This window comes from Canis aureus, chromosome 8 (genome assembly GCF_053574225.1).
Source record: "Canis aureus isolate CA01 chromosome 8, VMU_Caureus_v.1.0, whole genome shotgun sequence".
Lineage (NCBI taxonomy): Eukaryota > Metazoa > Chordata > Mammalia > Carnivora > Canidae > Canis > Canis aureus.
The window spans coordinates 14,242,724-14,270,365 of NC_135618.1; the positions used below are offsets into that span (position 1 = coordinate 14,242,724).

Sequence of the window (27,642 nt, forward strand, 5' to 3'; positions counted from 1 at the left end):
ATTGCATAGTATGTTTTACAAATCCTTTAATGAAGGAGAAAAAGAATAATGCTTTACCCATTTCCATATCAAAATGGGTATTCCCTCTTATTAGTTATCATCTGTTCCTTACCATGGGTCCATGCAACACATCCATACATTTTTATGCCTCAACTTTAACGTGTTTAATACTTGACTCCATTGTTGCCCCAAACTAGTATACTTTCTTGACTTCTATGGTTTCATCATTCCTCCAATTGTTCAGACGTTGAGTTTTGAAATATTCCTCACTGTAAAATAATAGATTCTTAGAGTAAAGGAACCTTGAAAAACATCTTGTAGCCTCCTTGCTTATAATCTGCTTTCCAGTCTATTCTCCAGAGTGTAGTCAGCATTATTCTTCTTGTTACAGGCTGGATTATTTATCTCCCTGCTTGAAAATCTTTGAAAACTCACTGATTACTAGTTAAAGCCTAGTTCTTTAAGATGGCATAGACAACCCTTTGTACTCTGACTTTAAACCCAGGGTTGCAAATGTTTGGCCATGCAGATTGTTCACTGCCAAATTCCAGAAGGCTTCCTTTACTTAGATCATGATATGAATGGAGCTTTCAGGATTTGCTTAATGTGGTAGTTGATTCAGTAACTTTTAGTTATTATTAGTTACTACTACTACTACTACTACTACTACTACTACTACTATAGTTTGGGGGTAGAAAGGGAGGATGAAATACCATAAAGTACAACTGGAGAGATAGGTAGGGACTTGAACTTGAAGAGCCTTGGTTCCAAAACTAAAGAAGTTTTAGGCAGTGGGAAGCCATTTGAGCTTGTGTTTGTTTCTTCCAAGTTTTTATTTAAATTCCAGTTAGCTAACATGCAGTGCAATATTACTCTCAGGAGTAGAATTTAGTGGCTTATCATTTATATATAATACCCAGTGCTCATCACAAGGGGTCTTCTCAATACCCATCACCATTTGGGACCCCTGGGTGGCTCAGTGGTTGAGCATCTGTCTTCGGCTCAGGTCATGATCCTGGGGTCCTGGGATCAAGTCCCACATCGGGCTCCCCACAGGGACCCTGCTTCTCCCTCTGCCTATGTCTCTGCCTCTGTGTGTGTGTGTCTCGCATGAATAAATAAATCTTAAAAAAAAATACCCATCACCATGTAACCCATCCCCCTACCAGCTCCCCTCCTGTAACTCTCAGTTTGTTCTCTATAGCTAAGTCTGTTCTATGGTTTGTTTGCTCCCCCCCCCCCATTATCATCTGTTTCATTTCTTTTTTTTTTTTTCATTTCTTAAATTCCACATATGAGTGAAATCATAGGGTATTTGTCTTTCTCTGACTGACTTGTTTCACCTAGCATAATACACTCCAGCTCCATTCACATTGTTGCAAATGGCAAGATTTCATTCTTTTTCATGGCTAAGTAATATTCCAGTGTACATGCACACACACGCACACACACACGCCCCACAGCTTCTTTATCCATTCATCAGTCAATGGACATTTGGGTTCTTCCTATAGTTTGGCTATTGTCGATAATGCTGCTATAACCATCAGGGTGCACGTGTTCCTTCGAACCAGTATTTTTGTATCCTCTAAATCAATTCCTACTAGTACAATTTCTGGATCATAGGGTAGTTCTATTTTTAACTTTTTGAGGAACCTCTGTACTGTCTTCCAGAGTGGCTGCACCAGTTTGCATTCCTACCAACAGTGTAAGAGGGTTCCCCTTTCTCCACATCCTTGCTAACATTTATTTCCTGTGTTGTTGATTTTAGCCATTCTGAGAGGTGTCACTTTGGAAAAGTGTCTATTCATGTCTTCTGCCCATTGCTCAACTGGATTATTTCTTCTTTGGGTATTGAGTTTGATAAGTTCTTTATACATTTTGGATACTATCCCTTTATCAGATCATGTCATTTGCAAATATCTTCTTCCATTCCTAAGGTTGCCTGTTAGTTTTGTTGATTGTTTCCTTCACTGTGCTGAAGTTTTTTTATCTTGATGAAGTCCCAGTAGTTCATTTTTGCTTTTCCCTTGCCTCCAGAGACATATCTAGTAAGAAGTTGCTATGGATGACATCAGAGAAGTTGCTGCTTGTGTTCTCTAGGATTTTGATGGTTTCCTGTCCCACATTTAGGTCTTTCATCCATTTTGGATTTATTATTATGTATGGTGTAAGAAAGTGGTCCAGTTTCATTCTTCTGCGTGTTGCTGTCCAGTTTTCCCAATACCATTTGTTGAAGAGACTGTTTTTTTTCCACTGAATATTTTTTCCTGCTTTATTTTATCGGGAGTAATATGATTGTACTTCAATTCTGGAAAAACAACTTAGGCTGCATTATGGATAATTGACTGAAGTAATAAAGACCTGAACAGTGAAATGCAGTGGAACAGAAATCAGAACTTGAAGTCAAGAGACTCCTGAGGATTGGGTACTGTTCTGGGTGCTTTATCTGTACTCTGCCATCTTAGAGATAAGCAGGTTAGAGAAATAACACCTGCTTGACAGTGCCAGGATTTAAACTCCTGTGTGTTTGACTAAAGCCCATGCTTTATTCACAATACTGCTAGAGTCATACTGAACTTTTTTCAAAAGTGTATAGACCTGCTTTCTTTATGCTATTAAATTGCATAGGTATTGAATGATGCAGTCATCATGCTCTAAACTGTTACTAGGAATGGGGTACATGTGCCATATATCCCTATTAGAATTACTCAGAATCTGCTGAATTTTGCATTGTTATTTCTTTCTTTGGGTGGATGGGTGGGGGGTGGTATTTTATTATTACCTTTTAAACAGCTGATATATCTGGGATTTGTTCATTTTGCATCAAATATATCCCTTAGAAAATCTCTATTTATTGTTCTTGAAAGACTATTTCAAATGCACCAGCTAGAAAATGTAGCAGCTAGACAAAAATTAAATAAGTATGGGCTTGAAGTTGCAAAATTTTGTGGCAGCCTTTGTAAATTATTTTTCAATTACTAACATGACTCAATAATTGTTTTTCTAAATTAAAAAATGTGATTTATCCAAGGGAAAAATATCTGCATTAACACTGCCAGGTTCATGGATCTTTTGTTCATATAGATCATATAGAACATTAATGTTAACATTTTAAAGACATCATATAGTTTTCCTATATGGGGTAATTTTGTTAAAGTGAAGGGACATTTTATTTTAAGATTTTATTTATTCATGAGAGACAGAGAAGCAGAGACATAGGCAGAGAAAGAAGCAGGATCCTGTGGGGAGCCTGATGCAGGGACCCCGGGATCATGACCTGAGCCAAAGGCAGACGCTCAACCATTGAGCCATCCAGTGTCCCTGAAGGGAGATTTTATAAGTAGAAATGTATGTGAGATAACATGACATTATATGCTCTGTATGTGTACCAGCATTTTCCAGACAAGTTTCCTCAGTACAATTTCAAATATGCCTTTCAAAGGCAAAAGCTTTCTGAAGACAATGACGTTTGAGTAAAACCCAACTTACCCCCCATCTTGGAGATTCACATTTTACATAAAAACTGAAATCTGGGCAGTCCCAGTGGCTCAGCAGTTTAGTGCTGCCTTCAGTCCCGCATCAGGCTCCCTGCATGGAGCCTGTTCCTCCCTCTGCCTGTGTCTCTGCCCCTCTCTCTCTCTCTCTCTCTCTGTCTCTTATGAATTAATAATAATAATAATAATAATAAACAGAAATCCTGCAGGTGTGTGTGTATGTGTGTCTGTATGGTTGTCTTCCTGGTAGGATTCCCTAATTCGTTTTTTCCCAAACTGAATTGACCAAAGAATTCTTCACATAAACCACTTCTTGAAATTCACTTTGGAAAGTGTTGCGTTATATCATGCATAGTAGAGTTTATAGAGCTTCTGAAACACAGGACAAGATTACAGTAGGTACATATATATACATACTTGTACAAAGTTTTATTTTACTATTTATGTATTTATTATGAACTTTATTTGCCATGGATGAACAGGAACATCGGCTGGGGGAAAAGTTACTCCAAAAGAAAAACAGACTGGAAAAACTCATACTGGAAATTCTGAAATTCCAGGACCATTGGAAGAATCCAGTAGTGATTATTTTAGCAACAAAAAAAGGTAATTAGAATAGATGTTGATTATACATATCATTAGTCTAAACTACAAGAAAGAGTGAGGTATCCAGGGTACTGTTAAAAGGATTTCTAATTAGAACAAACATATGAGTAAAATTAATGATATTTTTGATTAAAATTGCCTTGACTCTAATCTCCCGTTATTATATATGGAATTTTCATTCCTCTCCAACATAATGAATAATTTATCACCTAAATTTATTTCTGTACTTCTTTTGTCATCAGAGGCAGCCTAATGACAGAAAAATTTGTCTTTGCCTTTCTTACAATTAACTTTTCTGCCTCACTTATATTCTTGGTTATGGATAAACTAGCCAGTATGCTTGAATTTCATATGGAATCATTTCATTCAAAATTATAGTACTTAGACAACAGTTTTGCATATAGTCTTTTGAAATATAGATGAGGGATTTTATAAACAATCATTCGCAAAAGAACTATAAATATATTTCCAAAATTTTTATTTTACTTTGCTATAGACATTGTAATGGGATTTGAATTTAGGTGTAATATAAAATGATTTTATTACTCATATTAAATGTAGCTTATATTGATCATTAATGAGTTTGAAAGATAATATGCTAATGGTCTCAGGCTTTTTAAGGTTTTAATGTAAAATCTATGTTTATAGAATGTCAAATAAGATATATAAAATGTGAAAAGCTAATATGCATAATCATTTTTTTAATATGACTTTCAAATATGTCATTCCCTCTAAGTCCATTTCTTTGGAAAAATGAAGATGATAGAGTTAATCTCATTAGAACAGAGGACAATCAGGTATGATTTTAAGTTTTTTGTTTTTTGAGCTTTTTTTTTTTTTTTTTTAAGATTTTATTTATTTATTCATGAAAGAGAGAGAGACAGAGGAGAAGCAGGCTCCTCGCAGGCTCCCTAATGCAGGACTTGATTCCTGGACCAGGAATCATGTCCTGAGCTGAAGGCATTCAACCACTGAGCCACCCGGGGTCCCAAATTTTTTGTTTAAATACAGTGTTGCAACAATATTGATACTGAAATTGGAACAAAACTGCAGCTTGAAATGTTTTAAGTTTTTGAACCTTAGAGGTTAGAGGATGGGAGATAAGCCTCAAGAAAATTCAGGAGCCTACCAATTCAGTGAAATTTTTGGGTGTTCCATGGTATGGGTGGGACATGTTGAGGTATCCCTTTTAAAATGAAAGCCAGGTTTGTATATCTTGCCCCAGTTATCACTGAGAATGATTCATTTCATGGACCTCTTTGGAATTTGGAGTAAGATTGCTGCATTTGGATATGCTCCTTTAGTCCTTTTTTTTTTTTTTTTGTACTTGCTTCAGCAGCACATGTACTAAAATAGTCTGTTTGTTTGTTTGTTTGTTTGTTTGTTTATTTATTTATTTATTTAATCAAGTAATCTAAGAGTGCCAACTTTGGGCCCAAAGCAAGAGAATGTTCAAAAGCCGATCTGAGAGGCATTGCAAGCAGTGTTGCCATTTGTGTTTTAACATCCAACTCATGTAGTGCTGCCTCATGTGTAGTAGATTGGGAGGCTGAATGGAGTCTGAGATCAGCTTTGGTAGGAGAATCACAGCTCAGAGTCCTTGCATTTTAGAGCAAAAGGCACACCATCTTCAGCAAATAATTGATCTGTTGTTGCTGAATATTAATAAAATATGCTATCTTCATGCTTTAAGATTTTTGTCAGTCTAGTAAGATGCTTAATGCTATCAGTGATTTGAATAATTTACCAGATTATCCATAAATTTAACGATGTTTTAATATTTTTATGCACTCCATTTTGGTAACTTTTTTTTTTTTTTCATTTTGGTAACTTTTTGTTTTTTTTTTTTTGTTTTTTTTTTTTGTTGTTTTTTTATTTATTTATGATAGTCACAGAGAGAGAAAGAGAGAGGCAGAGACACAGGCAGAGGGAGAAGCAGGCTCCATGCACCGGGAGCCTGATGTGGGATTCGATCCCGGGTCTCCAGGATCGCGCCCTGGGCCAAAGGCAGGCGCCAAACCGCTGCGCCACCCAGGGATCCCCTATTTTGGTAACTTTTTGAAAGTACCTTTTCAACGGTTTCTTCTGGGTTGTTTGCTATATGCTTTTGATTGACATAAGTTTTTTAAATACTCTAGAGATGTTTCTTTGATGCTTATGTATGTTGCAGGTATCTTCCCCTACTTTATGCCTTGTCTATAGTCTACCTTGCTGGATGGGTAGACTATAGACATGCCTTAGGTATTCCATATCTTTATTTTTTCCCCACATTCTCTTGCTGTGTCTTAGATTAATAATGGTATATTAGAATTTCCTATTATTTGTGTGTTACTGTCTATCCTTACATCCCTTGTGGTTTCTGATTTAGATTTATATGTGTTACTTGGCACAAAGTTGTTCTTATGTGAATACTAGAATCACTTTTGTACATTTTTTACTCATTTAATACTTTTTTTTTTTGGCCATTCTCCTTTTAATTGCATATCAAGATACTAACCTTTCTTTTTTTATATATTTATTTAGTGTACCCTCATCTTCCTTTCCCACCTTTTTTCCAGCCTTTCTGAATTGCTTTGTTTTAGATATGTCTTTTATGTACAGCCTAGATAGAGTTGGGTTTTGCCTTGTGAAGCAGTCTGAAATACTTTTCATTTAGTAGGTGAGTTATGTCAACTTATATTACTGATAGGACTGATGTGTTTGACTTGAGATTTGTCATTTTATTTTATATTATAGTTTCTGTGGTTTATTTGTACTTCCCCCTCCCCTCCTCATTTTTAGGAAGGTTGTATTTTTGCTCTAGCATTTACCTTTATATTAATACATGTGTGCTAGTATTCTTAGTCTCCCTTTTTCCTTTTTTAAAAATTTATGCTTCCTCTTTTGTTACCTCTAAAATTATCATGACTCCTACCTGTTATATTCATGGCCATCAAAACAATCTTTCTCCTCTCATGTATTTTTAGTTGTGTTATTTCTACTGTGTCAAAGAATATAACATTCTTATACCATACTTCTAGTCTTACCCCCTCACCTTTGTTTTAGTCTCGATCTGTAATTAAATATGTTCAACACCTACTGCCAGTTCTTTTGCAGAAGATTTTTCAATCATCTCTTGGTTGGATTAAGCTCAATTTAAAAAAGCACCTAGCTACAATACTCAATACAATATTTTGTCTAGAGCAAAGTTAAGCAAACTAGGGCTTACAGTTTTGTGAGGTCTTGGACCTAAGAGTGTTTTCTACATTTTTAAGGAATTGAAAAAAAAGAAGAATCGTGACAGAGACCATATGTGGCCTGCAAAGCCTAAATTATTTACTCTCTGGCCCTTTAGAAAATTTTTTAATCCTTGCTGTAGAGTTTTGATACCTGAAGGATTGCTTGATTGGATATCACATCCTTGGCTTACATCTTTTTACCCTTTGGTTTCTTTGAAATGTTGCTCTACTGGTATCTTGTTTGACATGTTACTAGTAAGTGTGACGCCTGTTTTTTTTTTTGTTTTTTTTTTTTTTTTGTAAAGTAGCTCAAGTGCATTTGTCCAGAAGGCCAGAGGATTCCTTAAATGTGTACTAGTTTTACCAAGTTGTATCTCAGTTGAGAACTCTAGGTCAGGTTTTCCTGGGTACAAAGTGAATCCTTGAAGTGTGAAAATCGGGACTTCTTTATTTCAGGAATATTTACCAAAATTATAATTTCAGAAAACAATTTAGATAGCAAATCCATTCTATTTTCTTTTTTCTTCTTTAGCTTTTACATATCTTATTTTTTCTAAGTAATGTTATACAATAGATATAATAAATACTATTGTGTTTCATTTTCTTTGCTTCTTTTATTTGTATTCTCCACTATCCATTTTTTGACCATATTTGTTCCTTCTTGGATGTTTGCTAATCTGTTCATTTCTGAGAAAATGTTGTTTTTTCTTCCTTTCTTCAGTTTAGCCAACTTTCATTTCACGTCTTCCTGTTATTTTTCCTATTTTATTCTGAGTTTTAAAATTACTGATTTATTGTGTTTGTTGGTATCTGCAAATGTTTGCTTAATTATATTTAACCTATACTGGAAGTAATTGTTAAATTTTTCTCTGCCTCATGGCTGCCTGTTTTATTTTGTCTTAGTTCTTAGTTTTGAGGGTTTTAAAAAGTAAATTTGTGTGGATGCTAGATCATTTTATTGATATTGTTCATGTTTCTTTGTTTTGGATTTTTTTCATATAAGTAGTAACAGGTGTTCTTATAAAGGAACAGGGAGTGGTGGTTGCTGGTTTCTTTTGCTTCTTAGATCAGGAGCTCCCTCATCTGTTGATATAGTGAAATGCAGCTATTTATTTATTTTTAAATAAATGGGGTCTTTAGTGTCTGTTTCCTTTGAATTCTCTTCTACTAATTTAATTTGGCAGAGCTATTATCTTGACCACTTTCTTCTTTCTCTTACCACCTTCTTTTCTATTTGCCCCAAGCAAATATCTCTTCCATAGTATTTTTTATCTCTCCTAGAAGCTGTTTCCCATCATTACCACCTCTGGCTCCCTGCATTTTATAATCTTTCTCTTTTGGCCACCTCATCAAAAGTGCTCTGACTACAAGATCTTATCCTTACTCTCAGTATTTCTTCTATGCATGTGGAGCCTTCTTCTTCTAGACTAAATTGTGATTGATGTTTATTGTGTTATCTTTGTATAGCAGTCTCTAAATCACAGCCCACATCTGTTTGGAGGCGGGCTCCAGAGCACACTCTGATGGCCTAGGATGTTTACTTCCCCACTAATATGTAAATTAAAGTATGTGTAAATTAAAGGATTCTGTATCCTAGTTATGCTATAGATATAAATTATGGGTAATTTTATTTGTTTCCCTTTTATAGTAATTGGGAGGATAAATGGAGAGATAGAAACTTAGGTGGTTGCCCATTATCCTGTAGGAACCTGAACTTATAAGTTAATATTGTAACATTAAAAATTAGAAAAAGAACCATAAAACAAATTAGCAGTAAAGGCTTAATGAAGATAGAAGGAGACACTAAGAAGTTACAGAAATGAAAAACCTAGCAGAATTGAAAACAACTCAAGAGAGGATCTCTGGGTGGCGCAGCAGTTTAGCGCCTGCCTTTGGCCCAGGGCGCGATCCTGGAGACTCAGGACCGAATCCCACGTCGGGCTCCCTGCGTGGAGCCTGCTTCTCCCTCTGCCTGTCTCTCTATCTCTCTCTCTCTCTCTCTCTCTGACTATCATGAATAAATAAATAAAATCTTTAAAAAAAAAAAAGAAAAGAAAACAACTCAAGATCTATGAAGTGGTAGTGGGAGAAACATCAACATTGGTAAGGCTTAAGGTAGTTTATCATAAAAGGGTAGTAACACAAAAGTTAGGAAAGATGAAGGCGATACAAACATGAAGACAGAGCAGGTAAAATATATGAGAATAAAATATATGCTAATTTGAAAATGTAATAAATATTCTAATTTTCTAAGCAGATACAAATTATCAAAATTGACCCAAGATAAAAAAAAATCAGTAGTCATCTTAGAAAATTTTAAAAGTTTTAACAAGTAACTAAGATAAATCTTGGAAGGAAATCATGTTTAGGAAGGATTCGTGGATTCTTTTTTTTCTCCTCTCAAGTTTGAAGTGCCTATGTATAATGTCCAGGGAATAGTGGAATAGAGAAGCTGGAGCACAGGAGAGAATATAAGGTTATAAATACAGATTTGGGAGTTTGCCACCATATAAGCAAAAAAAAAAAAAAAAAAAAGGCACTGATATTGTGATTTATCAAATACTCACAAATAGGTGAAAAGTAATGTGTCATCCTACTAGATCTTACTCATTTTCATATTTGCTTACAGATAGGTAAAAAAGAATGCATCATCCTACCAGATCTTATTGATTTTCCTTCACTTCCTGGTCAACCTGCTCTTTCTCCAGGGATAACTGATATCTCTTCATTACAGATTGAAAGTAAGTATGATGACACTATAAGTACACATGATTCTGTGAGGTAAAGTTAAATATTAATGGGCAGTCATTGTCTAATGTGTACAGAGTTTCAATCTGGGAAAATAAAAAGTTCTAGAGATAGATGGTGGTGATGGTTGCAAAACATTGTAAATGTATATAGTGCCACTGAACTGTACATTTAAAAGTAGTTAAAACTAAATTTTACTATGTATATTTTACCACAAAGATGTTACATTATTTTAAAGTACATGAATTATATGTTAATTACTGCATGTTTAATCATTAATAGTGCTTTTAAAATACATTTTGGGGGGTGCCTGGGTGGCTCAGTCTGGTAAGCATCCAGCTCTTGATTTCGGCTCAGGTCATGATCTCAGGGGTGTGAGATGGAGCCCCACATTGGGCTCTTGCTCAATGCAGAGTCTGCCTGAGATTCTCTCCCTCTCTCCCCCTCATCCTGTTCACACAAGCAAACACACTCTCTCTTGAAAGTAAATAAAAATCTTTGTGTGTGTGTGTGTGTGTGTGTGTGTGTGTGTGTACACTTTTCATGTAAGGGCAATAACTCTAGGTCCAAGATAAATATACCAAAAGAATTAAACCAAGAAGCATAACTACTTTAACCTTACCTAATTTCTACACATATATATATAAATGTACAAGAGACTACTGTATTCTTTACATATATGAAAATCCCCTTATGTATCCCTGTTAGAAAATGAAATGACTCCTCAGTATTTTCCAAAGTGGCAAATGCTATATTACAGCAAGAAAAACAGACTTTTGGGTAAAATTTACTATTTAAAATGCTTTTAAGTTTACACCCCCAACTATTTTGACTTTTAGACATTGATACATTATTACCTTTTAGGAGAGAAGATTATTGAACAAATGAAACAAGTGAAGGAAGAAAGAAGATACCTGGAAAGAATTAGAGAAGAACAAATTAAAAAAGTTGAAAAGCTATTTGAACAAAGTAAATTGAAGCGATACCATGGTAAAGTTTATTATATCTTTTATCATTAATATGCTTTACAGAAGATTTTTTTTAAGTTCAAACATTTTTTATAACATTCATTCATTTATTCATTTACTAAATAAGTTTTGTCCACTGAATTTAGCCATCATTCTAGGGGCTGAGGAGATAATAATAGGCAGACACAATTTTGTCTCTGCCCTCAAAGAGGTTATATAGTCCAGTGGGGAAATGATAATCAAGAAAATAGTAATGAATACATCCTGATTATCATTATGCTATGATAAAGGAATCACAGAATTGTATACATAGGAGTACAGAGGAATAACACCCAAATCAGATGGAAGAGATCAAGAAAGACTTCCCAGAAAAGTGTTAAGTATGCTAGAATCTGAAGTGTGTCTCCTCATGTCTGTAGACCTTCAGACATGCTTTTCTCTCTGCCATCCACATTTTCTTTTCCATCAGTCTCCCTTTTCCCAGTTCACCTGGCTATTTCCTACTAGTGATTCAATCTCAGCTTAGATAGAACTTAGTATAGAAGCATTCTTTGAATTCTAGTCTTCCCTACATGCTTAATTTTGTCATGTCTGTCTGCTTTGCTAAAGAAGTAAATGAATGAAAGAAATTAGAAAAGTAGGTCATTTTGCAACAGAATGAGACAAGTGTTGTTAGGACTGGTATAAATGGAAAAAAGAGCTAGGATGGAGGAAGTATACAATAATGGCTTAAGAGATGTTAAAGGATTTAAGAAGACTGCATTTTGGGTTGTATTTGAGGATTATATGAATAAAAGGTATATATGGAATTAACTGGTATCAGGATCCTCAATTTACAGCAAAATTGCTTCAGTACTAGAACTGACTGAAGGTTATAGGGAATGTCAGGAGATATTTCTGCAGGTTCTACCTCATAATATTAAATACTATCCTGGAAATGGTGGCAATGACTCAGCTTTGTTGTACTGTTAAAAATTTTATCAGACAAATTTGAATAATAGACTAGAAATCACAGGACCAGGATTCTAATACCAGATTAGTCTTTTACATAAACAAGTTATTTCTCTTCTTTGCGCCTTTTTTCTATTTATAAAATGAGAATGATCATTCACTTTCTATTTCAACGGGAATGTTTTGAGATAAAAGGCATGTATCAGCCATCAAATATTTATCGAGGTTATGTGCCTCAATCCCCTACATTGTTTTAAATGCTGAGGATACAGAAATAAACAAGATAAACATGGTCCTGCTCTTAAGGAGTTTGTTCCTAATGGGAGGAGACAGACAGTAAACAAATGAGATAATATTAGCTACTGATTAGAGCTCAGGAGTCAGTTTAAAAGAACATAGTAAAGGGTGATGGGGCAGGAGAGATGCTTTAGCTAGGGTTTTCAAGGAAGGCATCACTGAGAAGATATCATTAAGATGTGATGAATAAGGAGGCAGGCAGATAAAAAGATAAACAATCCAGACAGAAGGAACACAAGAATGTCAAGGTCTGGAGATGGGAATGAGCTTGGAGTATTAAGGACCTGAAATGAGGCCAGTGGCGTTAGAAAGTAATACAGAGTAATGTAGAGGAAAATGAAATAAAAAGTTCAGGAGGAACAGATAGGCCATTTCAAGGAGTTTAGATTTTATTCTAAGTAAGGTGGGAAGCCATTGGAGGATTTTGAAGCTAGAGGTTCATATGATTTAAAAAATATTTTTAAAAGATCAGAATGACTGCTGTATGTAATAGCCTGTTAGAGGAGCAAGAATGGAAGCAGAGACCAGTTAGAAACATAATGCGCTTTCAAAAGATGATAGTGAGGGCACCTGGGTGGCTCATTTGGTTAAGTGTCTGCCTCTCGATTTCAGCTCAGGTCATAATTTAGGGTCATGATCTCAGGGTCCTGAGACCCTGCACTCAGCGAGGACTCTGGTTTAGATTCTCTCTCTCCCTTTCCATGCACAGATGTGCGCCCTCACTCACTCTCTCAAGATAAAATCTTAAAAAACAAAAACAAAAACCATGATGGTGGATTGACTGGGACATAGCATTGAAGAAGTAGAATGTGCCAAGTGCTGGAAGTATTTTGACAGTAGTACCAATAGAACTTACTGAGGGATTGGATATAGGGCATGAGGGAAATAAACTTGAGTTAAAATCCCATATTGTAGAATTTTAATCAAATCACCTGATTGACATAGATTTAAAATTTGATTTTCAGTTCATTGATAATCTTTTAAAAATAAATGCAATGCATATTCTGATACCATAGCATGCAGTTTATGTTCCTGTTAAGTTTGTATTTAGAATCTCATTGGTGTCAAAGTGATTTCCCTAAGTTGGCAGTATTTAATTTTTAATTTTCTCAGCTAAGGGGCTCAGATTTAAGAAATTTTGCCCAACATAAATTTGGGAATATATCTAGTATAATTTTAATAAGTGATGAATCAGAATCAGCTTATTTTATAAAACAAGTCATTTTAGGGGCTGAAAATTTTTTTTGCCTTTCTCTTGTTTTAAGTAATGATGTCAAATCAGATGATGGAAAAAAGTAATCAAAATAAATGTACACATTTTTCTATAGGTAATATTTGTAATTCTGAAAAATCTTGACTAAAGAACTTGGTTTGGTTCCTGTGTTTATCACTATTTTACTATATTTGTAAGCAGATCCTTTTATTTATTTTTTAATTTTTTTAGCAGATCCTTTTATTATCTAATAAACATTTCATCTTTGCTTTAATTTCCTCAACATATGAGGGAGGAAGAGTAGAGGAGTAGAAGGGTTTGAATTAACTCTAGGGTCCTTTCCAGGTTGAAAAGTTTAATCCTTGAGTCAGACTTACACTATATAGTCTTTGCTTTTTTTGTAGCCTGTGATGGTTGGAAGAAAAAATACTTTGAAACAAAGAAAATCACAGCATCATTAGAGGAAGTTTTAAGAAAACTTCAAGAAGATTTGGAACTTTACTATAAAAAATTGCTCATGCAACTTGAAGCCAGGGAGATCAAGATGAGACCAAAGAATTTGGCAAACATTACAGACTCTAAGGTACTTATTACTAATTGTGTTCACATTCTCTTAGAGAAGTTCTACTCAAAACATGGTTTATCATTGTTAGTATTATCATATGTAGGATGTTTTGGACTACAGGTAACAAAAACTTGACTTAACCTGGCTTAAATAAGAAAATTTATGATCTCATGTAGTGGGTGCTGAGAAGATAGAATCAGCAGCTTAATGATGTCTTTAAGGGACTAGGTGCTTCTGATAGTTCTTCCCTATTATTTTTAGTGTTGGCTTCATTATAAGACTGCTTTTCCTCATGGTACCAGTAGGGTTGCCAATGGCTGGTAGGGGTATGCGCCTCCCAAACAAGACTATAAAACTTTAGCCTGGTGGGGGTTCAACCAGGCCTAACCTGGATTGATAATAGTTATCAAGGAGTGCTATGCACCAACTTAGACTACTTGGGATCTACCTCTGGACCTGTGGATAGGGTCACTTTCTTTGATTCTATGGAAAAGAGATGAACACCTGATGAAATAAGGCAGGGGATCAACCGTATGCACTACATTCCTTTTCTTTAGCTGGGGAGTAGTTAATAACACCCACAGAATCTAAAGGTATTGATATTCTAAGGAACTTACTAAATTATATTAAATTTTAATCTTTTTCTTGAGATAAGAAGTTTACTTGTTAAAAAAAAAGATTTATGGGCAGCCCCGGTGGCTCAGCGGTTTAGCGCCGCCTTCGGCCTGGGGCATGATCCTGGAGACATGGGATCGAGTCCCATGTTGGGCTCCCTGCATGGAGCCTGCTTCTCCCTCTGCCTGTGTCTCTCTCTCTCTTTCTCATGAATAAGTACAATTAAAAAAAAAAAAAAGATTTGTTTATTCATGAGAAACACAGAAAGAGAGAGGCAGGCTCCATGTAGGGAGTCCGATGTGGGACTTGATCCCTGATCCCAGGATCACGCCCTGAGCCAAAGGCAGACAACCACTGAGCCACCCAGGCATCCCAGGAAGTTTACTTTTTCTAATTGAGTGACTCTGCCATGTATAGACAATAAATTCCAGAGGCCATAAAAGTATGATTTAACTTTAGACATGATGAAATTTAAAAAAAAAAAAAAGAAGACATGATGAAATCGTAAAAGTTTGCTATTTTATTTTTCCTTAGTCTTATTGAGATATAATTGACATATAACATTTTAGTATAAGGTGTACAACATGATTTGATATATGTATATATTGTGAAACGATTAGCACAATAAGTAAACATCCAGCATCTCACAAACTATTTTTCTTGTGATAAGAACCTTTAAGGTCTATCCTCTAAGCAACTTTTAAATATATAATACAGTATTGTTAATTATAGTTATCATACTAGACATTACATCCTTAAAACTATTTATCTTCTCACTACAAGTTTGTACCTTTTGACCACCTTCACTTATTTCCCTCTATCCATCCCCCCATCAGTTTGTTCTGTTTCTATGACTAAAAGCTTACCATTCAGATAAAGCTAATGTAAAACTCAAATAGGCTCAAGTAATGGTTTGTCCATTTTAGCTGATAGTTGATTTTTTTTATGTTTTATCAGGTTTCAGTGTACAATTTTTTTCACAAAGGCAGCTTAAAATTTTAAATAGTTTTTGTTGATATTTCTATCATATACTTCATAAACTTTTCTAAATCAAATATAGTATTCCATTACTTCATAAACTTTTCTAAATCAAATATAGTATTCCATTACTAAATATTTTTAAAGTAATACTAATCTGATTCAGCTAATAAAGTGTAATGACAATTTCAAAAGCCTTGCTAGCATCTTAAACCTAGTATATTCCTTTTATAGTAATAGTTCTTGCTTTTGTGGTACTAATTTAATGGCAACCTGTACAGATAACCTACTTATTTTTATAAAACATGAATAGTAGAACAGTAGTAGTAGAACAGAGGAGAATGTGGTCCCTAAGACATAAGAAATCAGCAGGTCAATACTAATTTACTCCAAAGCAATGAGTTTATTTTATTCAATAGGTTATTCTTATGATTTGGGGTGGGTTTTTTTTGGTATTTGTTATCACTTCTTAGTTTGCGAGGCAATTAAAAATAAATGTCGTACTAAATAAGGATTCTTTATGTATTTCACACAGAATTACCTTATAATCCAGATCACTGAAGTGCAGCATGCAATTGACCAACTTAAAAGAAAACTGGATACTGATAAAATGAAACTCATAATAGAAGTTAAGGTAACTTGCATTTCTCCTAATCATATAACATTTATCTTGAAATAAATTATTTTAGTGTTTTAATTTTGGGTATCAATAGTGTAAGGATAGTAAGGATTGTCTTAAAATCATTGCCTTAACAACCCAAGAGCATGAGTGAGAAAAATGCAAGAGTTTAAAAGAAAAATGCAAGAATAAAATCCTGTGAAAATGTGCATGCTATAACAAGGCCACAGTAAAATTTAGTAGAATTTCACTATGGAGTCATCCGTAAATAAGTCTGACAAACCACTGAATACCCTGAGCTCAATTTTTTTTTACCCATTCTGGAGTAATTAGCTCATGCTCTCTGATTATTTTCATGTATGTGGAATCATATGAATTCTCTAAATTGACTTATCAGAAATAGCTTTATGACAGGATACTTGATGAATACTTGACCCATTTCTAGAACCAGCAATGTCCAATTAGAACTTTCTGCAATGATGGAAATGTTCCGTATCTACACTGATACAGCAACCACAAGCCATGTATGGATATTGAACAATTAAGTGTAGCTTATTGTGTGCCTGAGGAACTAAATATTAAATTTTATATGATTTGTTAAATAGCTCCATGTGGCACATAGCTACTGTATTGAATAGTGCAGTTCTATATTTTTTTCCCCTAGCAGCATTCAATTAGGCTTCTCTCAATTTTAGAAGGGTAAGATAAAAGTTCATTTTTGAAAGGTAATTCTTTTTATAGATGAAGAAACAAGCAGTTTCAGATTTACGTACATTGAAAGCTGAACTGGCACAGAAGAAAATTGACACATCCTTACCATCTATCTCAATTAGGTATGTTAATTTAAAACTTATGTGTTAAAAAATTTAACCATTGTTGTTCTTGGTGCAATATTTTATATAAGTTTTTATTTTTTCACTTTTCATGTGGGTTTTACAAAGTGTTCAGGAAAAAAGCAAAACGGTGGCTATTTGGTTATTTTTGAAGCTTTTAAGTCTATTACATATTTTACAGTACTATATAATTTTCACTTTTAAATAGTCTTAGTTTGTTCATTATATTTTAATTAAAAGCAATCTGGAAATACAGGGATATTGAACTTGCATCCAGAGCTATGGTAGAGATTAGTTTCTAAGAATTTATATTTGGAAATTTTAGAAATACGAAGGCAATATTAATATGACATGACAAAAATGTGTACATTTTTATCTCTGCAAGAAACTGATCTATTTATACAGATCATTTTTCTAAATTTTTATAGTTTGACAAAAGATGTTTATCTGTCACAATTTTGGTTTTAAGACTTTCCACATTTCTTCAGTTTGCTGTTTGGCTAGAGCATCTCCAGAATAGTCCAGACAATTTGCGTGCCACATGCCAATGCCTCGTAAGCCATGCTTTTGTATGTATGCTGCCTTTAAAGAAATGCTCTGAGGGTTATCATACCACACTTGATGAAAATAGCCGGAAGAATCCTATAAGAATAAATTAAACTGTTGAGTACAATATTAAATCCAGTAATTCAAAAAGGATACAATGAAATAATAGAAATTTTAGACATAGTGCTTTATGCTTCCATGGTTCTGTATGTGATACTTTCTAGACACGATTGTGGTACTTTTCACAGCAGCAAAGATTACACAAATGAATTTGTTAATATAATCTAAAGTTTTTCTCATGTCCTAAAATTCCTTCCTTGGTCTCATCTGATGCTTATCAACCAAGATGTATATCTGAGTCACTTGTGGGGCTTTTAAAAATATAAATCACAGGACCCACAGGAAACCTACTTAATCAAAATCTTCTAGGGCTAGTACTAGGACATATGTTTGCGTTTTACCATCCCACTAGGTAATTCTGATATGCAGACACAGTTAAGGAGGATCACTGCTCTAGTCCTCTAACACCAGCTTATTATTATTATTTTTTTATATTCCTTACAGTTCCTGGAAATGTGCTTAGTTAGGAGCTCAGCAGATGATTTTGTGTATGATGTATCAACCAATTCAAAAGGTAATGGGTGGGGGAAATATCTCCTTTTTTAGGTCTTACAGAATTAAGAACCAAAAACTGGAAAATAGTCTTATGCTCACCTTTCAGCCTGTAAAATCCTCCCCAGCATCAACTGCCTCTATCTAATACTACCAGTCTCTCTTAGAAGATTGGATGAAAGAAACAGAAGTAGGCAAAAACGGTTAAGGAAAAAAAAAAAAAAAATAGAATGACCTGTGATTTCAAATCATTTACTGATTTTTTTTTTTATATATATCTGGGAAACTTCCAAAGGCAATTCTCAGTGGATGCCAGTAATATTTTTATTTATGGTAGCACCATATGTGCTAGAGTAGTCTCCTAAGAGGACTACTTTAAAGGACATTTGTCTCTTGGTAAATGAATAAACTGTGGCATATTTAAGTGTAGTAGATTCATTTACTACAAGCATATCTCATATTCTTAAAATTTTTTTTAACATTTTTTTTAAATTTTTATTTATTTATGATAGTCACATCACAGAGAGAGAGAATGAGAGGCAGAGGGAGAAGCAGGCTCCATGCACCGGGAGCCCGACGTGGGACTCAATCCCGGGTCTCCAGGATCACGCCCTGGGCCAAAGGCAGGCGCTAAACCGCTGCGCCACCCAGGGATCCCTCTTAAAATTTTTTAATTGTGATTCACCATTGAAAAGCAACTTGTAAAATTTATTTTTGTAGATTTAGAGGCAAACCCAAAGTCATATATCTCTGAATGTTGCCATTATTATAGCAAGCACTTTGAGCCTTTTGATACATTTACTCAGTTTTTCACCCTAACAGTAAGATTAATTTATGCATGATTAAGGCGTATAGAATACTAAGTATGAGGCTGCTATCACTGAAAGAGAATAAGAAACCAGAATGATTCTCTTCATTAACAAAAAATTTGATTTTGGTTGCTATGGAATTTTACAATAAATGAAAAAGAAACAAGATAATCTATAGTAACAAAACTGTTATCTAAAGTGCCATTAAATGAATGACCTTTAAAGGCTTATCAAAATGTTTCCTGAATTCTAAAACTTTAAAGAATGTGTAAGGAAAAAAAGTCAGGGACTACAAAAAAACAGTACATCAGAGTGTAAACTATCACACTGTTCAGCAAAGACAAGAGTATAAATTACCTTAATAAATATGTTAATTATATGCCTAAGAGGTATGTAGTTTTCAAATTTTAGAAAAGGCTTTTTATGTAATTGATAATGTTTAAAGTTATGAATCAACTTCCATCATATCATTTTAGGGCTCTTTTACAGTGACAAAATCCAAAGTAAATTAAAAGATGCTTTGTAATTAGATTTTTGAAGTGTGGTAAAGTTTTTATTATGCTAAGGGTAAATTATGAAAAAATGTAACTTTTCTTTGCCTCATTGGTTAAGCAATTCCTATTTATCAAACACTACCTGACAGAATTGCTCTGGACATTTATTTCTTCAAGTTTCTGTAATATAATTTGTCTAATATCACAGTTTATACCATTTTCCACTAATGCATTTTTTATTCTCAGCCTCATGCCTCCCTATAAAACAGCCTATAAATCAGAATTTTTAGGCTACTTTGAAATGGAGACTTGCAGAGCTAATAACCTATTTTGGCCCAAAGCCATAGTTAGCATACATAATCGTTAACTATTAAGGATATCCTGTTTGATACGCAGGTTTTTAGAACACCATCTAAAATGACAAGTGGCCCATGCAAAGCAGTTCTGTTATTACCATAACTTGAACTGCTAACCAGCAAAGTACATGATTAGACAAGTTTACTCATGTAAACACTGGTCTATATATTGTACCCTAAAAGAAAACAAAGTCTTAACAAATATGTTATTATGAAAACATGCAATTATGAAAATAGAATAAATGTTTATAATTTGTGAAAAGTCTTACTTTATAGTTATAGTAAGAAGCTTGCTGATCTTTATCCCAGTGGCTTCCAGAAATAGAACTATTTACTTGCTTCATAATTATTTTATAGGGCACCTGATGTCCTGAAGCAATACCACAAGAAGCCCTCCAGGAAGGGACTTTTGGGATGGTACAAACACGATCCTAGAAATACAAAAATGTTCATATTATAGATTTGTCAGTTAAGCAAATCTTAGGAACCAAATCAGGGAAACTATTTTTTAGAAATAAAATATTATATATTTCCTTTTAATGATGAAATTTAACTTTTATTCTGTAAAGTCAGTTTATTTATAACATTCATGGGATTAATTAAAAATAAAACTGTACTTTTTAGTCTCAAACATATATATGAAACAAAACAAGCTCTAAAGAATAGAAAGAGGAAAAAGTTATATAAAAATAATCTGTACTTACCTCCATTAAGTTTAGACAGGTATAATCATAACCATACCAGGGAATACCCATTACAAGTTTCTTAGGGTTAATACCTATCTTGATGTAGTCATCATATCCTAATCAAATTGGGACAGAAAAAAAAAAAACATTTCTCTTTATAGTCTACTAATGGGTTTATACAAGCTATGCAACCATTCAGAATCCAAGTTTGAAAAAAACAGGTACATTTGTGCAAAATACTAATGCAGTGTTTCCCTAACATAACCATAACCAAGATATATGATATTTTAGATTCTGAAGTTTCAGGAAAGTTCTTAAGCTTTCTGGCAGAGATGGTCTCAGAATTTCTTATAATTCTAAAACATGGAACATGTGTGCTTTCTAGAGGTATGAATTGGAGAAGAAATGTTCCCCTTTTACTCTAGTCAATCTGTAGTTATAGCAAAGAGGAAAATGAACAAATTCCTGGTCATTCCCTTTTGTGCCCCATGCAAAATATGTTTTCCCACCAAGAGATGTTTCAAGATTATCTAGAATGTTTCAGAGCCTTTAAAGTTATTGTGTACTGTTAAGTATCCAAGAAAGGAGTGAAATACACCTTTTTTCCAACATTGATAAAGGAGGTAATTGTGTTCTATGAAATAGTTTGGGAACACTAAATTAAATACTTTGTAATTGTAACAATTTTTATTTTTAAATAGCATATGCATATGATCAGACTGTTAATTTGGACATGATGAGGCTAGGTTTTAAGATTTAATTTAGAGATAAAAAGGTTTTTTATTTATTAATCAAAACTTGAATCAGGGTCAGTTATCCAGAAAATTTCACCTGGAGTCCAAAAGACAGCAAGCAGTCTTTTATTCAGTTGGCTGATGGAATACAGACCAAACTTAGGATAATGCAAAGCCTACTTCATGTGAATGACAGAAGTACTCTTAATTCTAATAATGATATAGTTTTTAATATAGCATAGGCACTAATAATAAATGTCAAGTATGACAGTTCTCCATCAATCATGCATGGTAGGTACTCACATTATAACTATCTTTGCTATCAAAATATTTAATATTGGTTATTTCTGCAAAAATATCCCCTTCATATAATTGAAAAAAAGAGCGTTAGAACACTTACTTAAATCCCAACCAAATAATACCATAATACCAGTGCAATGAGAACTTAATACTCATCATCTGATCTATAATAGAGGATTATATATTTTTAGAAAAATTAAGTGATGGGATCCCTGGGTGGCGCAGCGATTTGGCGCCTGCCTTTGGCCCAGGGTGCAATCCTGGAGACCCGGGATTGAATCCCACGTCGGGCTCCCAGTGCATGGAGCCTGCTTCTCCCTCTGCCTATGTCTCTGCCTCTCTCTCTCTCTCTCTCTCTGTGACTATCATAAATAAATAAAAATTAAAAAAAAATTAAGTGAAAACTTTAAGATGTTGTGTAAACTTAAATTCTCCAGGTGATATTTATGTTTCAAGGAAGCTTTATAAATGGAAAAGGTGTATAAATTATTTAGAAAAACTAAAATAATCTTAATGTTTAAGTGATCATTTGTGGATTCTTACCAGTTAATGTCTCCTTATAGGGAGCATTGGCTGCTGCAATACATTCTGACAAGGCCAGACTTCGTTCATCATAAGACATCACAAAGAGAAAGTCACAAGCATCTGCAATTCCAGTGTAATTATAGCACCGGTTTTTGCTCTTTGGAGACCAAGATACATCAAAGGTTACCTGTGGAAAACCGTGCCATTTTATGTAATATCAAATATGCTTATTATATCAGTTGTTTTTTTTTTATTTTGTTCTTACCTCACACTACCAAAGGAAAAAAAGACCTGTTTACATATATGAAAATGGGGTCTGACACTTATAGAAGTAGGACAGTTCTAAGATATTTTTGCTCACATGGACTGACCTACACATAAATTTGGACAGATACAATGACTAGGAGCAGGGCACTGTGTAGTTTTAAACTTAAATATTTTCAGAGGCTAGACTGGTAACCGAACTGATTGAAAGAAATAGGTGTAATGACAATAGGGTGTGGGAGGGCTTTTAAGCAACAAGAGAGTAAAAGCATGCTAAGAGAATTCAAATACAGAAGTTTTTAAAAAATATTGTGCAGGTTAGATAGGTGATCTCTTGGTACAAGTTGACTGTTCTGTGTTGGGAATTTAACCCCCTGATATATAATTACATTACACGATAGGTTTAATCCTACATTACAGTTAAAGAATAGTGGTTTATGGCTAAAAGGATAAGCTGATCAACTCAAAATGTTTATCACTTAAATGGTCTTATTTTATGAGAATACTCAAATTTGGTGAGCCAGTCTTTAACAAAGATGAGACTCTTTAAAATATTTATTACCTTAGCTGAATATTAATTAGCCTTATTTTACATATGTGCAAATGTTCTAAAGCTTCATTAAAGATTTTTGCTCTTAGTAAACACATTAATTATTACAAAAATTGAAATCAGTTAAGATTTTTACACTTTGGCCAATGTATTCTATTATAACTCTTTTTAGTACTTTGTCAGAATTCTATAATTCTCTAAGTATTAGCACTAAAGGCAGCTCAGCTTTACAAGTACAAGCTTTCCTAAATAGCACTATAGTGAAATAGGTTATAAAGTGAATTTTTTTATACATCCAGTCCCATTTTATAAAATGGGAGCTGTATTCTAGTAACGGAGAAACTAAATGATCACCTCTAAACAGGTAAATTTCAAATCCACTGTATAAATCCTTACCCTCTCCTGAACATGAAGAGTATTTTTACCTAGATTTTCTGTCATAGTTAACCTCCTATTTTGGAGAAAGCAGCTATTAGTATATTCGACAAATCAGAATGATTTTGGTTCTACTCTTGGGTCTATTATAAGTAGGTCTATGTCACTAAAAACATCTGAATCTGTTTCCTACCTGTAAAAAATGATGGTGTAGAAAGAACTCTTAATTCTGTGACCATAATTCTGTAATCTTAGTCATCTTTTCCCCAAAACTCATTTCTCTTTCCAGACTCTATTCAGTCATTTTTTTCATGGTGGCCTATTTAAGAACTTTTGGGTCATTATTTGACTTCTCTCACACCCCATAACTAATCTCACATTTTCCTTTGGGTGGCTTCTCACAGCTGTTGTGCCTCTTTCTTTCTATTAATATTTATTAAACACTTCCTGGGTGTTAAGGTTATGCCGTCATCCTGATCCATACTATAAATCTCAATTTATTAGACTTGGATTAGTCCTTATTGGTCTCCATCTCTCCTCTAGACTATTCTACATCCTAGTATAAAATAATCTCCCCCAAACACTTTCTAGGATGTAAACCCATTACACATTTTATGTCCTCAGTGAATCAAATTTCAGAATAAAATGCATGTACTTCACTCTGACATTCTGGAACTTCCATATTCTTACCTGTCTTGGCAACTGTACCTCCTGCTAGTTTTGATACTGATTTTGACAGATACTCCTACTGCAAAGTCCTTGCTCAGTCTCTTCCTCTTTGCCCTTCGCTATAGTGTGATCAGGGTTAGCAAAGACATTGTTTCCCTACATACTAATTCTAACCTATTAGTAACAACAATCTAGAGACTGAAGGAAAAGTTTTCTGGGAATAAAATTTGTCAGGAGTATGGTGACCTGCATACCAGGTATTTGCTATTCTTGATCTAAATTGTATTCATCTGAGGAGGGAGGGGCCAAGACAATGATGTAGGAAAACCCAAAAATCACCTGTTCCAGACACACCAAATCTACCCTTCTTTATAGACAATTTCTCCTGAAGAACTGAGGACTGACTGAACAGCTTTTGCATAACAGAAAAACACACCATGTAGAGAACAGCAAGAGAGATATAGATACAGTAACAAAGGAAATCCCCAACCACTGATGCTAACTGCAGTGAGGAAGGATATATATTGGGAGACCATATGCAGATTTTTCTGCTTTGGGGCACAGGAGAGGTAAAGTAACTGTTCAAAAGACCAACTAGAATATAGAAGATCCAGTCCTAGAACTCTGTCAAACAGTGGGAGTGCTATTGGAACTCTGATCAGGACTGATGAGCACCATGGTTTACATTCCCTCTACTTTCATAGCATGAACAGAAACAGCATTGCGGTGGGTGCCCACCTCAGTAAGCCGTAGGCTTCTAGCCCACACCAGCTCTACCCATATGACCAGTGAGATTGAGTACAGTGCACACAGGACACCCTAGTCAATACTTAGGTGCAAAACACCCTAGCACACTCCAGGCCTATACTGCTTTGGCTCCAGGTTATTGCCAGGGCACCCCCTGCACAAACACCTTAAGACACTGCTCCCCCCACCCCCACCTTCTACCTACTTAAGCATCAACTGTCCTGCTAAGGCATCCTCTGTGCAAAGAGCCCTAGCACTGTGCCAGCCTGCAGGGCAGCCCACACCAGCCATAGTTCCAGCCAGGCAGCCAGCCAGCCAAAATCACCAGCTGCATACAGTCTACACAGGGGATGATCATACACAAGATCATGCCTTCAAGTTTGGAAGCAGCTGTTTCACCTAATTAATAGAAACAAACACAGAAAGTCAAACAAGATGACAGGAATATGCTTCAAATAAAAACTGAGAAAAAGAACTAAATGAAATGAATGTAAGCAATCTACCTGATTGCTGAGTTCAAAGTAATGATAATAAAAGAAGAGTTGATAAACTTAGAACATCAAGAAGAGATAAAAACAATTTTAAATCAGAATTGAATATGGTAAAGGAGATGGAAAATACACTAGAGGAAATCAAGAGTGGATTAGAGGATGCAGAAAAATGGACCAGCAATCTAGAAGACAGGATAATGGAAAGCTCTCAACCTGAACAGCAAAAGGAGACCAAAAAATGAGGATAGGTTAAGGGATATCTTGGACATCAAGTGACTAAGCATCCACATTCTAGGGGTCTCAGGAGGAGAGAGTGAGGAGGATAGAAAACTTATTTGAAGAAACAATAGCTGAAAATGTCCCTAACCTGGGAAGGAAGTGGATACCTAGGTTCAAGAATCACAGAGCATTCTGAGTAAGATGAGGCCAAGAGGAACACAAGACAATAATAATTAAAATGTCAAAGATTAAAGATGGAATTTTAAAAGCAGTACAAGGAGTTAGTTACATCCAAGGGTTAAAGCTATTAGCTTATTTTTCAGCAGAAACTTTGTAGGCCAGAAGAGACTGGCATGATATATTGAAAGCATGGAAAGGAAAAAACCTCCATGATACTCTACCTAGCAAAGCTGTCATTCAGAATTAAAGGAGAGGGAGAGTTGCCAAACAAAATTTATTGGAAATTTAACTGGAAAAGAAAAAGCCAATATTAGAAGAAAATTGTAAAAAAAAATTTCATCAGTAAAAGGAAACAGTAAAGGTAGTAGAGCAATCATTTATAAAGCTATTATGAAGGTTAAAAGACCAAAGTAGTAAAATCTATTGTATCTAAAAAAGTAGTTAATGGGACTCACAAAATAAGATATAAATTATGACAACATATACATAAAACAAGGGGGGGAGGAAAAAAGTTCACATAAAATGTGTTTGAACATAACTGACCATCAACTTAATATAGACTAATATATACTTAAAATGTAAATGAATCTCTTAGTAACCACAAACCAAAAACCTATAATAGATACACAAAAAAATGAAGAAAGCAAAACATACCACTAAAAAAGCCCTCTATCACAGAGAGCAAGAGAAGAAAGGGAGAGACAAAAACTACCAAAAAAAAAAAAAAATCAGAACACAAAATGACAGTAAGTACATACCTATCAGTAATTACTTTAGGGGCACCTTGGTGGTATAGTTAGTTAAGCTTCCAACTCTTGGTTTCACAGTTCTGAGATAGAGCCCCATGTCAGGTTCTATGCTCAGCATGGAATCTCTCTCTCTCTCTCTCTCTCTCTCTCTCTCCTTCCCCCTTCCCCCCACCTGTGTGCACAGGCCCTGTCTCTAATAAATAAATTTTAAAAAATAATTAAATGCAAATGTTCTAAATATTGCAATCAAAGACCTAGACAGAATGCTTAAAAAAAACCAAGACCCTAGGGACGCCTGGGTGGCTCAGTGGTTTAGCACCTGCCTTCAGCCCAGGGCATGATGCTGGAGTCCCAAAATCAAGTCCCACATCGGGCTCCCTGTGTGGAGCCTGCTTCTCCCTCTGCCCATGTCTCTGCTTCTATGTCTCATAAATAAATAAATAAAATCTTAAAAAAATAAAAATAAAAACCAAGATCTGTCAATATGTTCCTGCAAGAAATTCATTCTGGACCTAAAGACATACAAACTAAAAGTAACAGACTAAAATAGCCCATGCAAATGGAAAGTGTAGGAAAATGGGGTAGAAATATTTATATCAGACGTAATAGACTTTAAAGGAAGTCTGTAATAAGGGACAAAGGTGAACCTACATAATGATAAGATCAACCAGAGGATGTAACAGTTGTAAATATCTATTATGCACCCAACATTAGAGCACCTAACTACAAAAAGCAAATATTAACAAACCTAAAGGAAAAAATGGACAGCAATAATGATAGAGGACTTTAAACCCACATACCAAATGTTGGCAAATCAAACTTCAATAAAAACAAATTAAAAAAAAATAAACCCCATTATACATCAATGGATAGATCATCCAGACATAAAATCAACAAGGAAACTGGCTTTCAATGACACATCAGACTAGAAGGACTTAATAGATATATCGAGAACATTCCATCCAAAACAGCAGAGTACACATTCCTTTCAAATGCACATGGAATGTTCTCCAGGATAGATCACATATTAGGCCACAAAACAAGTCTTAATAAATTCAGAAAAACCTGAAATCTTATTAAGCGTATTTTCCAACTACAAGGGAACGAAACTAGAAATCAATTACCAGGAAAAAAAAAAACATGGAGGTCAAACAACATGCCACTAAACAACAAATGGGTCAAAAAAGAAAGAGGAAATAGATAATACATGGAGACAAATATGAAAACACAA

At 34.6% G+C, this 27,642-nt stretch overlaps 2 protein-coding genes across 7 annotated transcripts in view; one reads left to right on the forward strand and one right to left on the reverse strand.

The window, feature by feature from the left end:
- The window catches only part of SPATA1 (spermatogenesis associated 1), a 53,703-nt gene extending 29,884 nt beyond the window's left edge, over window positions 1-23,819 (forward strand). For 4 of the 6 annotated variants that reach the window (XR_013384213.1, XR_013384217.1, XR_013384214.1 and 1 more), the window contains 9 exons: window positions 3,977-4,100; window positions 4,837-4,897; window positions 9,948-10,059; window positions 10,931-11,056; window positions 13,900-14,078; window positions 16,189-16,287; window positions 17,014-17,105; window positions 18,216-18,285; window positions 22,206-23,819. Coding sequence is in view for 1 of the 6 variants with exons in the window: in XM_077905229.1 (XP_077761355.1) it covers window positions 3,977-4,100; window positions 4,837-4,897; window positions 9,948-10,059; window positions 10,931-11,056; window positions 13,900-14,078; window positions 16,189-16,287; window positions 18,216-18,285; window positions 22,206-22,234 (800 nt within the window). In the remaining 5 variants the exon portion in view is untranslated. Of the gene's footprint in view, window positions 1-3,976; window positions 4,101-4,836; window positions 4,898-9,947; window positions 10,060-10,930; window positions 11,057-13,899; window positions 14,079-16,188; window positions 16,288-17,013; window positions 17,106-18,215; window positions 18,286-18,775; window positions 18,855-22,205 lie in introns of those variants that run through there. The other 2 variants (XR_013384216.1, XM_077905229.1) reach the window with 2 other exon arrangements.
- Window positions 15,750-27,642, reverse strand: part of CTBS (chitobiase) — a 35,858-nt gene continuing 23,965 nt past the window's right edge. The window contains exons 4-7 of the mRNA XM_077905233.1: window positions 22,186-22,354; window positions 20,627-20,724; window positions 20,192-20,353; window positions 15,750-17,747 (exon numbers count right to left, since the gene is read on the reverse strand). Of these exons, the coding sequence (XP_077761359.1) occupies window positions 17,556-17,747; window positions 20,192-20,353; window positions 20,627-20,724; window positions 22,186-22,354 (621 nt within the window). The 3' untranslated portion in view covers window positions 15,750-17,555. The remainder of the gene's footprint in view (window positions 17,748-20,191; window positions 20,354-20,626; window positions 20,725-22,185; window positions 22,355-27,642) is intronic.